The sequence below is a fragment of the Eptatretus burgeri genome, chromosome 15, assembly GCF_056783735.1.
Source record: "Eptatretus burgeri isolate ZD-2024b chromosome 15, Ebu_testis_v1, whole genome shotgun sequence".
Lineage (NCBI taxonomy): Eukaryota > Metazoa > Chordata > Myxini > Myxiniformes > Myxinidae > Eptatretus > Eptatretus burgeri.
In genome coordinates, this window is record NC_140975.1 from 25,651,661 (window position 1) to 25,666,426 (window position 14,766).

General features: G+C 51.0%; 1 protein-coding gene across 4 annotated transcripts in view; it reads left to right on the plus strand.

Moving 5' to 3' along the window:
* IBTK (inhibitor of Bruton tyrosine kinase) overlaps nt 1–1,891 on the plus strand; it is a 76,694-nt gene extending 74,803 nt beyond the window's left edge. For 2 of the 4 annotated variants that reach the window (XM_085855876.1, XM_085855879.1), the window contains 2 exons: nt 530–665; nt 835–1,891. In XM_085855876.1, coding sequence (XP_085712002.1) covers nt 530–665; nt 835–963 — 265 coding nt within the window. In that variant the 3' untranslated portion in view covers nt 964–1,891. Of the gene's footprint in view, nt 1–501; nt 666–834 lie in introns of those variants that run through there. The other 2 variants (XM_085855877.1, XM_085855878.1) reach the window with 2 other exon arrangements.
* The last annotated feature ends 12,875 nt before the right edge of the window (nt 1,892–14,766 follow it).

A 14,766-nucleotide genomic window follows, 5' to 3' on the forward strand; every position in this document is an offset into this window, starting at 1 on the left:
GACCCAGGGACCCCAAGCCCACCACCCGAACCATTAAGCTAACACCAGGCATATCAAATTGTGAACATCATTTTATTATCAACAACTCTTTTCTTTGTCGAAGAAATGTGGCATTTGTTTTGAACGAGTTCCCCTTGAAAGGAAAATGCAGAAGGAGGCCATTAGGCCCTTCACAACGGCTGCCAACTTCTGGTTGTTTGTCCGTGCTCTTATCTGTTTTAAAATGCTAAGCGTCAAGCAAGGAAGCAACATGTACCATTTTGAAAGTCTTTGGTGTGACTCTGCCAGGGTTTGAACTACCAACCTCCTTGACTCAGAGCGGACGCTTCCAACCATTACGTCACCGAGTCTGGGATGAATGATGTTTATTTCCACTGCCCTCTCATACCTATACAGGCACATAAGCTTGAGTACTTAATTGATCAGTAATTTGAGTGCTTTAGATTTCTGAATCATTCTTGGGGCTTTTGATCCTACTGGTTTACTTCCTTTCATGCTCAGACTGATGCACTACTCATCCTTCCACCAGCCCCTGGGCCGCAACCTCACCGGTTGACCCTCCGGTGAACTTTGCCACACTCCTGGAGATGGAAAAAGAACGTGAAACGGCTCTTACGAGGCAGACACATAAACCTCTGGCTCTCATTCAGGTGCAAATACAACCTGTATGTACTGTACAAAACCATTAATTTTTTTTCCTCTATAAACACCCTCAAATATTTTTGAATTTCTTCCCTTGCCTTCGACCTGTTCCTCTTGCACATTTCCTTCTTGGTGGCTCATTGTCACCTCAGTTCTGTAGCTCTCTCTCTCTCTCCTCTCCTCTTGTTCCAGGTCGAGGAATACGCCATTGAACAACTGCTGTCGATGTATGGAGGAGAGGATTGTCCTGAGGAAACGATCACCGTGCAACGTTTGCCTCCTCTCCGACCATCTCCAACTCCCATCTGGAACAAGACCTGACTGTTGTTTGCCTCGATAGCTCTTTGCTTTGTCATGTTGTTTTATTTATTTATTTATTTGTTTGGAAGGCTCCTGACGAAGCTAAGGCAAATGGCCAATGACTTTGTGCTGGAAAGTCGTTGTTTAAACCACCACCTGTCAACACAATTATGGACTATTTTGTGGTTGGTTTGCTGAACATATTTGATTGATGCAAATGTCTAATCTTGAGATGTATTTTTTTAAAAGTGTTTTGGGGGTAGGATGGGGTGGGGTGTGTGTGGATTGGGAGGATGTGGACAAGTCTGTGAATGAAAGGTGTCTGGAGGGGTGTGGGGAAAATAAAAAGGAAGTTATGATTGTTTTCATTTTCACAAGAATCGAGGACTCTAATTTGTCTTTTGCGTATTCTCTGTTGCGAATTGTACGCAGATAGTAAGGTTGCATCACTACCCATGTGACCACAATTTGAGCCAAAGGCTCTGTCGGCAATTATTGTAATTGCTGATTGTGTATATGGGAAAGCCAGCTTAATGGCCCCCTATGTGAAGGATGACTTGCAGCATCTGGAAGTGTCCTTGGTGCAATGATGGATCATGTTGATCTTCTGCTCTGCCGATTAACGGTCTTCTAAAGTGATCGACTTCTTGGCGAGCTCCCTATGAGCCGAGGGACTTTGCTGCACAAAAGACGGTCATGAAAAATCCTGATGTCGAGGTGCTGTTTTATTTTCCGTGAACAATTCTTTGTGAGCGTTTTGTTATGTGCTGCTGGTAAGGCACTCCGTCGCATGAGGTAATCGTTATTCAATCAGCAATCAGGCATTTTGCTAATTTACAGTAAGTTTGGAATTATATGCATTTGTTGAAAAACATTTTGGCTTTTGCGCAGAAGTTTTGCTGTCAGGTGAACGAACGCTCAATAAGAGGAAATAAATATTTTAATGAGGGTGGTTTGTGGATATTTTTTTCGTCTTTTATCCCCCGCCGCATGGCGGAAGGGGGATATTGTTGTCACCCAGGTCGTCCGGCTGTCCATCCGTCCGGGCATCAACATTCATAGCTGTGGGTGCGATAACTCATAAACTGTTCACCATATTGATTTGAAATTTGGGTCACACATGTACCACCTGAAAAGGAAGAATCCTATTGATTTTGCGTGTGGCCAGATCCAAGATGGCCGACGGGCGGCCATCTTGAAAAAAATGTTTTTTCGCCATATCGATTTGAAATTTTGGTCACGTACCACCAGAAAAGGAAGAACCCTATTGATTTTGGTCGTGGCCAGATCCAAGATGGCCGACTGGGGCGGTCGTTCGACTGGCTGCCTGGGCATCAACATTTGTAGCTATGAGTGCGATAACTCGTAAACTGTTCGCCATATCGATTTGGGTCACACATGTACCACCTGAAAAGGAAGAACCCATTTGATTTTGGACGTGGCCAGATCCAAGATGGCCGACGGGCGGCTATCTTGAAAAAAATGATTTTTCACCATATCGATTTGAAAATCGGGTCACACATGTACCACCTGAAAAGAAAGAACCCTATTGATTTTGGGCGTGGCCAGATCCAATATGGCCGACTGGGGCGGCCATCTTGAAAAAAATGTTTTTTGTAATAAATGGAAAACCGCTTATTTGATTTCAATTATTTTTCAATGGCGGGGGATTCCCCATCTCTGATGGTATATTCCATTTTTGGAACAATTTTATTATACACTTGCAAATACCACCCGTCACTGGTGGTGGGTATACGAAATGGAGAGGGAGAAAAAGAGGGAGAGAGAGAGAGGTGGGAGGAGGAAGGGAAGAGAGTGAGAGGAAGGGAAGGCAGACGTGCGGTGGAGCGTCAATTACTGCTTGGACACGCCCGGAGACAACCGCTGTCCAGACATAACCACCATCTGGACATGGCCAGAGACAGAGAGGGGAGAGTGAGAGAGGTGTGGGAGGAGGGTCCTGCACAGTATTGGGAGGGGGTAGAGCAAGGATGAGAGAGTGTGTGTGTGTTAAGCTTTATGAACCAAACACACAGGCATGCACATACGCACGCTTGGCTGATATTGGCAACAACCCAGAAACCTTGAGTAGTTTTCACCGATGCTGCATTTATATAGACATTTCAGGGACATGTTCACAAACATTAATCTTTATAAACAGCTGCATGTGATGGGTGGAAAAAAAAATTGGCACGGTAATTTAGAAAATACGTAAATGCGGCAAGCGGATTGGAAATCGGGTGTTATTTCACAACTCACTCAGAGTGACGGAGCACAAAGCACTCGCTCAGGGTGACGGAGCACAAAGCACTCGCTCAGGGTGGCGGAGCACAAAGCACTCGCTCTGAATGACGTGGCGGGAAAAAGCGTCTGCAGTGAGTAAACGATTCGCTCAGGACGTAGCGCAGTACTGCTATTGACTATCAGGCGTTCGGCAAGTGGTTTAAGCACTCCAATTAAATGGTTGGTATGTAACGGTTGGTCAGGCTGTCACTGCATATCATGTAGGAACCCTTTAACTTTAAAGCTGGTCTTCACGCATTCACAGCAGTTAAAGAAATTAAATGAATTTGTTCAAAGCATGACTTTATCCACAAAAGAGTTGCAGCTTAATGCAGAATGACCCCAGAGAAATCGCAAAGTTCAATCACCCATGAAATAAACATTGCAGATAATCCACCACCTTGCCTGCTCGTCTGTGCATGTCACGTGGTACATCGGTTCGGGTTTTTTTATATACATTATAACCTCTTTTTTTTAAAACGTCAGTTTTTTTTCACCAGATTTGCTTTGATTCCCTGTAGAGCATCTTGCGAAACCTCCAAAAATATAGACACAGATCTGGCAGATGCTATGGATGGGCAGTCCCTCTGAGGGACAGAGTGTGAGGTCTTGCTGTGAATGCATTAAATCATATTGCTCACTAAAGCTAGTTAATTCTGGCACATTCCTAAATTTTTTCTTCACTCAATATAATTTTCCATACAGTATAAAAAGATAAGTTTAATGCTTTTGAAATTTCACATTTTCGTGTGTGTGTATGTATGGAGGAGGAGGAAACATAGTCTTGCTTACTTAAAGTAAATAGATATATCGGCTTAGTTATGAGACTCGTTATTTCTTTAAATTATCAGATTTCACAACAAATTTCGACAATTATTTAGTCTGGACGATATCCGATCCTCAAAACCGAAATAATATTTTGATGACATACTTTAATTAGTCCGTGAGAGTCGATCGTGGAAAATCATATCATATAATGCCATGAAATCACTCCAAGCTCCTAATTTGAAAACTATAGCACTTACAAAAGCGATGTATCCAGCGATTTGTAGCCATGATGCACAGGCATTCGATAATTAATATGAGTGAGGAAAGTGAAAAGAAAAACTTTATCATAAAGAAATTGTTGTGGCCTATTCCAAGTCAAGGCATGGTTGAGCAGGCGAAAAAACTTAGTGGCTTCAGACTCCAGACAGCGAGGTGGTTGAGGGGATTGCCTGATGAAGGATATAATTAAATAAGGCCATTAATTATCTTCAAAACGTCTGTTTTAATGAACCCAAACACAATTTTCACTCCTGCACTTCCTTGGAGTTTTCTTTGCGTGTATGCAAAGTTTCAGGCTTCTAGCTTTTATAGCTTTGGAGTTATGGAAGGGACACACACACACAAACTCTTATGAGTATAGATATCCTTTATCAGGCTCCATCTTCGACCACCTCACTCTCTGGGGTCTTCAGGTGCATCCTGGGTTACCTCGCTGGGGTCTGAAGCCGCCGGGTTTTTTTGGCCTTTAACTTGGAACAGGCCGCAATGATTTCTTAATGATAAAGTTTGTTTTTTTTTCTTCACTTTCCTCACTTATATCATCAAATGCCTGATCATCATACTGTTACGGATTCGCGCCCGCCGGCGTGCGAGCGGCCACGTAACTCGAATCGCGGAACGTCGCCCACCGGACGGACAATCCCGTCGTGACCCTCTCGGACTAACGCCGGGAACTAGTCACGGGTGGGCCTTTCGGCCTCACCACGATCGTGCCAATCGGCCCCCCGCGTGGGATAGGGTTGCTCGCCAAATTCGACCTACCTAAGTACCCACACGGAGGGTAGACCGGGCGATCGCACCTCGCCGCAGGTCGACTTCGGACACGGGCCACTTTAAGCGACCCGTTCCGTACTATCGGGATAACCGAGCGGTGTTATCGTCAACCTCGACGGTTCGATTAATTATTGGGCGTATTTAGCCCACGACCAACCCTTTACGTGAAGTAAGATGGAGATTCAATAAAAGAAAAGACGAAGCGAAACGGGAAAAACAGTTCAACATAAAGCACATTTATTCCGCGGCAAACGGAAAGCACACATATACAATTACCACAATTATGCACCAAAAGCAAATGTAAAAGTAACACGACAATTCTGCACAAAAAGCAAATGCAACAAAAGAGACACAATGCAGATCTACTACCGACTACGCGAGCACACGGCAACACTTACACAGTTTTACTTCACAGACGGCGCCGACAACACATATACTCCAAAGCCAAAAGAAAAAGGGGCCACCCTCAAATACAAGGGGGCAGACGGGCCTGGGGCCAAGACCGCGTCGAGCCTACCCGTCTGGTGATGAGCCGCAAAATGGCGGCGGCGCCCCGATTCCGCGGGCCTCGCTGGCACTGCCTGGAATGGGGTGGGAACGGGGCCCCCTTCTCACACTATCTCAGCGCGGGGGGAAACAGGAGGGGGGGTTGTTGATGCTCGGGGGGGTGGAGGATATCTGGCTGGCTTGGGTCCCGCGACGAGCGACTCCACTGCGACCTCGACCGCGTTACCGGCCTCCCCTCTCCGCAGCTCCCCGACTCTGACACGAGCGCCGACCTCCACAAAGATTCTTGGCTTCTCCAGCCTCTCCTGACCCCGACAGACACTCTCTCGACTGATTTTGCCGCCGCCACAACTCTCCAACTCTTTCCTCTTCTCAACTCTTCCCAACTGCCCTGATTCGCTCGGCGCTTTATAGTGCGACAGGAGAAATCATATGCAGATTTTTGGATCAGGAACGGCTCGGGGGCGGAGCCACGCTCCCCATTGGACAGAGGAAAAGTGGGCGTGAATCATTCTTGATCCGCGAATCTGCATATAGCGATTATACTCCGACGCGCCTGGAGGCGGGGCCAAATCGCCCCACGCTCGCTGATAGGACGGAACAGAAGTGGGCGTGAATCATTCTTGATCCGATTTCTCGGAAAGGCTGGTGTTTTTGCACCCGCTGCTCGGTGCGCGCCCTGTACGAGTCCAGTATCGGTGCCCACAAGCGGCGCGGGAATGGCGGTGATGCGATGGTTGCGAGGGCGAGTTGTGACGGTAAAGGTCGTGGCTGTTGGCGTTGCTGTTGTTGTGATGCGGCGTTGCATCACATTGTGATTGGTGGTTGGTGTGTAAAAGCGGTTGTGGAGAAGGTGGATGTTGTGAAGGCGGTTCTGGAGAAGGTGGCTGTGGTTGTCGAGATGCGGTTGGTGGTGGTTGTGGTAGTAGTACTGGCGGTTGGTCCAAAATAAAGATAGTAAAAGAAAAACGGCTATCTAAAAGGGTCGCAGCCCGAATGAATGACATTTATTCCCTCTAAACAACGGGTTTGGGCTAACTACACATATACTTACAGAGATATGTCACCTACGGGACCTGAATGGTGGTTTGCGAATTTCGTCAACCACAACACTACCCCCTCCCCTTTTTACAGACTCGTCCCGAGTCGTCAAATTTTCGTGTGCCATCATGTGTAGTTCTCCCCGAGTACATTTTACCTACGGATCCCTGAGTGCGACATTCATGGTATTCGTGTCCCCAAAATAAATAACCTGAGGGCTGAGTAACTACCTAAACAAACCCACTCACACGGACGACTTAAATAAAATTGCCGGCGCTAAGACAGACATGCCGGGGGCGCACTCATATTTACAGTACATCTTAACTTACAAATTTTACACTAAACCATGGCCCAGGATCAATGAACTCTGCAAAAAGAAAGCAGTTAGCAGGGAGCCAGGCTGCTCGCATGCAGTCTCTGACTCAAACAATGCAGGTGACAGGGAACGTGGCCGGCTGCTCACACGCAGTCCAAGGCCTTCCCTTTTGAACTGAACGCAGTGAACCACAACGGTGCATGGGCTGCACAAACGCAGTCTCCGTGCCAGCTCAAGTGGCACACGCAATGAACACAACGAATGGATGGATGAATGGATGGACGCAAACACGGTGCACGGCCCGCCACTGCAGGCCCGTGTTGTAGCTGCCAACAGGGCAGTTCTCGCAGCTTGCAAACTGTTGCTTTCTGATCCTGGCACACATGGCAATGAACAGGGGGGGGGGGGCAAAGCAAAAATTGAACGGGCTTGGTGAACAGGGGCAGTGGGCATGGCATGGCAAAGGTGAGCAGGCAAACACAGCCTGCAGAACAAGGCCGCTGCAGGCAAACACAGCCGGCAGATGAACTGGCCGGCACAGGCCTTGCAGGAACACAGCCAGCAGATGAAGTGGCCGGCACAGGCCTTGAAGCAAAACACGGCCAGCCGATGGCACAGGCCTTGCAGAAAACAGCTGCAGACAATCCGGCCGGTACAGGCCTCGCAGCACAGCAGCTGCAGCCGATCCAGCCGGCACAGGCCTTGCAGCAAAACAACAGCTGCCGATGAAGCTGGCCAGCCTTCGCCGTTCAGTGGAGGTTGGTGGAGGGAGTGCGGTGGTGCTGGCCACTCGGAAGGCGGGCTCGGACCTACCCTACGGTCTCCCTCCCAACCTATCGCCTTTGCCTGTCACTGTCCATACCCACTCCCTTGGTTTGTCAAGCCAAATTTAGCCCCAACTTATTTTTTTGTTGTTTTTATTTTTACTTCCCCACTATAAATCGTCCCCTAACCCCCTTTATCGTCCTTGTTCGGCTAACCTATCTCGTCACCTAGCCAACTCCCAACCCCTACGTTCCCTTCCCGGAGGGGAACAAGGGAGAGCTAGCATCATGCGTCGAGGCCCAATGAAGCCTCAGAATGGCCTCCCCAGACTTCAGCGATCTATAACCAAAGTGGGTCCAGCGGCCCACAACGAGAACGAGGGGATGGATGGTGCGGAGGGGTACACTTCCTAATCTACCCTATCCATTAACTGTTAAACTACCCCGGGGCTTTCAACAAGCACCTCTCGCTTAAACTATTGGTTCTAACAACCCAGATTCCCGTTGCCTGTGTTGGTGTCCTCACAATTTCGGGCCTCGCCCCCCAATTTTCTCTCCGTGCCCTCACACGGTCTCATGGCTGGGACGCGTGGCTCCCTTTGGCAGGCACGACCCTCTGCTGAATCTCCAGCTATGGCACCCCCGGGCACTACACTGCCTCCGAGCCTACCAGCTCCCTAAACACCGGGGAGTGCCCCCCCATGGCACCTCCCCTGAAACGCACACGTGGCAGGCTGGCTTCCCGGGCCCCTTTCCGAGGGTCACCCGTGCCCACAACTCTGCCCACGCGACTAATGGCGCCCCGGGCCCCCGCACCAAGCAGACGCACCCGTGCCCACTACGCTATCCCGGCCACCCATGGGCCCTTGGCCTACCACGGCCGACTAGCCTGGTGCCCGGGGTACCCACTCAGCGATACTCACCTTTCGCAGCCACGCTCCCAGCCCGTCAACAGGGCTCCTGCACCCCTCCAAATGGGTTTCGAGCCTACATTCACACCAACAACAAAACGACCTCCATTTTTCAATTTAACTAACCCCCTAACTCACTCTACACTGACCCCGGGGTCCCTTGGGCGGGAGTCACTCCTCCTCCCAATCACTCATCGCACCATGCAGTCCCCATTCGCTCCCTTCACACAGACCCGCTGGCCTCACTCACTCATCATGTACTCACCTCACAACTCGTCAACACACACACCGCTGAACTCTGCCATCCTTCTAACTACCTCCCCTAACTAACTCGTGCTCCCACGTCGTCCCTTAAACTACAGCACATTCCTTTTAACACTACGTAGCTAAACTACGTCCCCTCTACACACTCACAAGTCTGTCACTGTCCTCAAATGTCCCAAAAATTATTTCCCCAACCTACATCTGGCTTCAATCCCTATAACTAATCCATTCCACGGACTCCATGAGGATTTACCCCTGCCCCATGAAGTCGGTCTAACTAAGCTAACCCACCCTTCCCCCTAACTAGTTTCTATCCTGTGCCCAGGCCAAGGGGATCATCCACCCCTTGCCCGGGAATCCTGTGCACCCGAAAGTGAGGTTTGGTTTTTTTTTTTTTTTTTTTTTCCACATGCGCAGCACAGCGCGGCAACTCACAGCTCGCGCACTTTGCACCTGCCCGTGACGTCATGCAGCTGCACGTGTACCTCGTCCCTCCTTGGACGGTACCATCCGGCAGGGATACCCCTCCTGCCGGATTCCAACCCCACGTGCAGCCATGACGTCACTGTGCGCATAAAAAAACACAAGCCCCACGTCTCGAGGGGTTCCCCACGCGAACACATGTGCTTTGCCCGTTGGAGCTTAACACACGCGATCGCGTGGAGAACCCGTCCGGTCCAAATCCATAATCCTGCCTAAACTTTGTCCGTCCGCGGGATCGGCAAATCCACCGCGTGCGTTTCCGGACCGGGACTTCACTCTCGCAAGCGAGCACGTGGGGGCCTCGTGCGTTGCACAGCACGGACCTCGCGCTCGCTGCTGGGCGAACCCGGCACGTTCCCCGAAACAGCTACAGCTGCTACCCGGCTTTTGTCCCTCTGTCGCCGTCGTCGTCTCCATTCAACACACGCACTCCCGCGTGTTACGACGCTAACACACCTTGTACTGTACTGGATTGGGAGATGCTTAGCAGGCAGACACGAAGCGGAGGAACAGTCGAGCCGGGCTGTGTTGCACGAGTGCGAGCCAGGGCGTACTGTGCCCGCGGCTCTCCTTTATTCCGTACGCGGTACACTCACGAGCCGGCCGACTCCAGTATTACTACCACGCCTCAGACGGCGTGCACACCTCATATCCCTCGCCGAACCCCACGGCCACTCCTCCAACCATCACGCCCATCATGCATCATCATCATGCCCCTCCCCGCGGGCATGACTACACCACACACCTCACCATTAAACTCACACCGGGAGACGCGGTTGCATGCTCACACATGCCGACCGACATCTCCCTCACATACCGCTCTCTCAAACACACGGTCTCCCTTGCACTCGGCCGTTCACTCACGCATGCCACCTCCCTCGCACACGTGGCTCCACTCACTCGTGGTGCTCCATTCATACTGGCCGTTTCACTCACACACACGGCCTCTTCCACTTCTGGTGCCCCTTTTACACACGGCGTGCTGGGAAGCACGTACTCCGGCACAGTCGCCACCACACCACTCACACACGGGGTCGCTTCCACACACGGGGTCTTTGTCACCCACCCGGTCGCTCTCACACACGCCCTTGCACCCGCGCTATGCGTGCGTTGCAGCACGCATTTCGCCACACTCGTGAACACACACCTCGACACCACACACACCGGGACAACCACACTGGGGATTCGTGTCCCCACAAGGGTCTCCGGGGCCTCTATACCCCCCAAGCTCAGCGTGCACCCGTCCACAGTACTCCTCCCCTCGAACTCGCAAAGCACGACCGAACTCACCTGGTCGTGACTCGCCTCAAGGGGGCATACTCCCTCCCCTCGTTCCTGGAGGAGGCCATCCAGCTGCTCGCACTGGGTCCCTACACGCTCCGCGAGCTCACCCTCACTATCCTCCACTACCTCCGTGTGTGTGTGTACGTCTCTAGCCTTGTCATTATCATGCAGTCTCTCCTCTATTTTTTCTGTCTCCCGTGTTTCTATACATTTATAAGTTTCTGTTGTCCCCTCCTGTCTATTAGTCTCCGCTTCTTTCTGGCGTCTTTCCCTTATCTTTATGTAGGTCAACCTTGCTTTCTCCTTAAGTCGCTCCCGTCCTTCCCTCTGTTTCACTCCTTGCTCTTTCACGATCTCCGCGTACCTCAATTAGTTTTTCCCTCTCGGTCACCGTCACTTTTTCCGTCACGACCCTCGCCCAACACGTCTCCCGAATTATTTTGTCACCCGCCTCCACCGCGGGCCTGACAGCCGTTGCACTCCCTCCCAGCTCGTTCGCTCCCACACGTGGAGTCGCCATTTTAAACTCCCTGGTAACGGCCTTCATGCCCGCCTGCAGGCTTCGGCCCATGTTCTGCGTCTCACCCCGCAGCTCTTTCATTTCTTTCTTCATTCTGAGTGCGTTTGTTTCCATATTATCGTTCATGCCTTTTATTTCGTTTGTGTTTGTATCCATCTTTTCGTTCATGCCTTTTATTTCGTTTGTGTTTGTATCCATCTTTTCGTTCATGCCTTTTATTTCGTTTTTCATTTCATTTGTGTTTGTATCCATCCTCGCTGTCATTGCCGCCAGCATGGCGCATAGCTGGGCCATGTCGGGTGCGCTTGGGTGAGCCGATTCGGCAAGGATCGGGGGGTTTTGGCGGAGAGGGGGAGGGGAGGTGTCATACACCGCGGCCGCCGCCGCACCTATTTCGGGCTCTGGGTTCAGTTGGGGGAGTTCGTGTTCCTGCACAACCAACATTTCCTGCACGGGGTTTTCATCCTGGACCATGGATTCTACACATTCTAAATCCATTTCTAATACCCCCGGCTCCCGCTCGCCTTGAGACGCCATCTTATTTCTCGTAAAGGGTTAATTTGAATCGCTCGTAATTTGGAGGGAATCGGGGGTCGCTCCTCTCACCCCTGGACCGATTCCCGTGAATTTAGCTGGAGACAGGAGAGCCCGTTGTCCCGTTCTCCGACACCAGTGTCGCGAGGAGGGGGATGAGTTTGTGTCTCACGACCTGACACCAGTGTTACGGATTCGCGCCCGCCGGCGTGCGAGCGGCCACGTAACTCGAATCGCGGCACGTCGCCCACCGGACGGACAATCCCGTCGTGACCCTCTCGGACTAACGCCGGGAACTAGTCACGGGTGGGCCTTTCGGCCTCACCACGATCGTGCCAATCGGCCCCCGCGTGGGATAGGGTTGCTCACCAAATTCGACCTACCTAAGTACCCACACGGAGGGTAGACCGGGCGATCGCACCTCGCCGCAGGTCGACTTCGGACACGGGCCACTTTAAGCGACCCGTTCCGTACTATCGGGATAACCGAGCGGTGTTATCGTCAACCTCGACGGTTCGATTAATTATTGGGCGTATTTAGCCCACGACCAACCCTTTACGTGAAGTAAGATGGAGATTCAATAAAAGAAAAGACGAAGCGAAACGGGAAAAACAGTTCAACATAAGGCACATTTATTCCGCGGCAAACGGAAAGCACACATATACAATTACCACAATTATGCACCAAAAGCAAATGTAAAAGTAACACGACAATTCTGCACAAAAAGCAAATGCAACAAAAGAGACACAATGCAGATCTACTGCCGACTACGCGAGCACACGGCAACACTTACACAGTTTTACTTCACAGACGGCGCCGACAACACATATACTCCAAAGCCAAAAGAAAAAGGGGCCACCCTCAAATACAAGGGGGCAGACGGGCCTGGGGCCGAGACCGCGTCGAGCCGACCCCTCTGGTGATGAGCCGCAAAATGGCCGCGGCGCCCCGACTCCGCGGCCTCGCTGGCACTGCCTGGAATGGGGTGGGAACGGGGCCCCCTTCTCACACTATCTCAGCGCGGGGGGAAACAGGGGGGGGGTTGTTGATGCTCGGGGGGTGGAGGATATCTGGCTGGCTTGGGTCCCGCGACGAGCGACTCCACTGCGACCTCGACCGCGTTACCGGCCTCCCCTCTCCACAGCTCCCCGACTCTGACACGAGCGCCGACCTCCACAAAGATTCTTGGCTTCTCTAGCCTCTCCGGACCCTGACAGACACTCTCTCGACTGATTTCGCCGCCGCCACAACTCTCCAACTATTTCCTCTTCTCAACTCTTCAACTCTACCCAACTGCTCTGATTCGCTCCACGCTCGGCGCTTTATAGTGCGACAGGAGAAATCATATGCAGATTTTTGGATCAGGAACGGCTCGGGGGCGGAGCCACGCTCCCCATTGGACAGAGGAAAAGTGGGCGTGAATCATTCTTGATCCGCGAATCTGCATATAGCGATTATACTCCGACGCGCCTGGAGGCGGGGCCAAATCGCCCCACGCTCGCTGATAGGACGGAACAGAAGTGGGCGTGAATCATTCTTGATCCGATTTCTCGGAAAGGCTGGTGTTTTTGCACCCGCTGCTCGGTGCGCGCCCTGTACGAGTCCAGTATCGGTGCCCACAAGCGGCGCGGGAATGGCGGTGATGCGATGGTTGCGAGGGCGAGTTGTGACGGTAAAGGTCGTGGCTGTTGGCGTTGCTGTTGTTGTGAAGCGGCGTTGCGGTTGGTGGTTGGTGTGTGAAAGCGGTTGTGGAGAAGGTGGATGTTGTGAAGGCGGTTCTGGAGAAGGTGGCTGTGGTTGTCGAGATGCGGTTGCTGGTGGTTGTGGTGGTAGTAATGGTGGTTGGTCCAAAATAAAGATAGTAAAAGAAAAACGGCTATCTAAAAGGGTCGCAGCCCGAATGAATGACATTTATTCCCTCTAAACAACGGGTTTGGGCTAACTACACATATACTTACAGAGATATCTCACCTACGGGACCTGAATGGTGGTTTGCGAATTTCGTCAACCACAACAATACGTACAAATTGCTGGATACATTGCAGTGCTTATAAACGCCCAGAGACGCCAGCGTTCATTGCTTAATTTTATTTCCACACATGCTATAACCTCAAAAATCTCTTCCACTCAGCCGAATTACAAAATTTAAGCTCCAGAATTGAACTTAGCAGCAGTTCTGACTGCGAAGAAAAGTGTTCATTTGTCCAATTTGGACATTACTTGGGCGTTTCTGGGTGAATGGGTTTGTATGACCGACGGTAATCGGTAATCGCTTGCCAAGCCAGGCGTTCTGTTGGAGTGCTTGCTTAAGTGCTCAAGCCACTTAGCCAGCACTTACCAAGCTGCTTGGTTGTTCATTTCAAAACCACAAGAAGAAAGACCCATCGCTTCTCTGATGGAAATGCCAATATTTGCGTAATTGCTGGAAAAAAAAAACGGAATAAAAATTAACTTTCACCCTTTGAAAATTGTGCCAATAAATTATTGAAATGTCAGCTGCTATTTCATATCCTTTTCTCACCTGTGTTGCAAGTGGGGTGACCTGCTTTGTGATGCTTCAAAAGATGGTGTATGATCAGCGTTTCTGAATTTAATCGATATTAGAAATGGGATTGAATGAAACTCGCATTATTATAAGTGAAGAAGAAGATGAAGGAGGAAGAGATTTTCTGCCCAGCTTTTCATAGAACACGGCGGTTAAAAAGAAAACGTTGCTGTTTGGGCATGTTTCATCACCCCGGTAATGCCCTGGTATGCTGCCTACCCTCCCCTCATACTTCCTTCCCTTGCGCTTATGCTGCCTTCCATTTCTTTCCCCTCACACTGCCTTCCCTTCCCCTCACGCTGCCTTCCCTTCCTTGGCATGCTGCCTTCCCTTCCCTTCACGCTGCCTTCCCTTCCCCTCACGCTGCCTTCCCTTCCCCTCATGCTGCCTTCCCTTCCCTTCATGCTGCCTTCCTTTCCCCGCATGCTGACTTCCCTTCCCCTCATGCTGCCTTCCTTTCCCCGCATGCTGCCTTCCCTCCCCCTCACGCTGCCTTCCCTTCCCCGCATGCTGCCTTCCCTTCCCTTCACGCTGCCTTCCCTTCCCCTCAC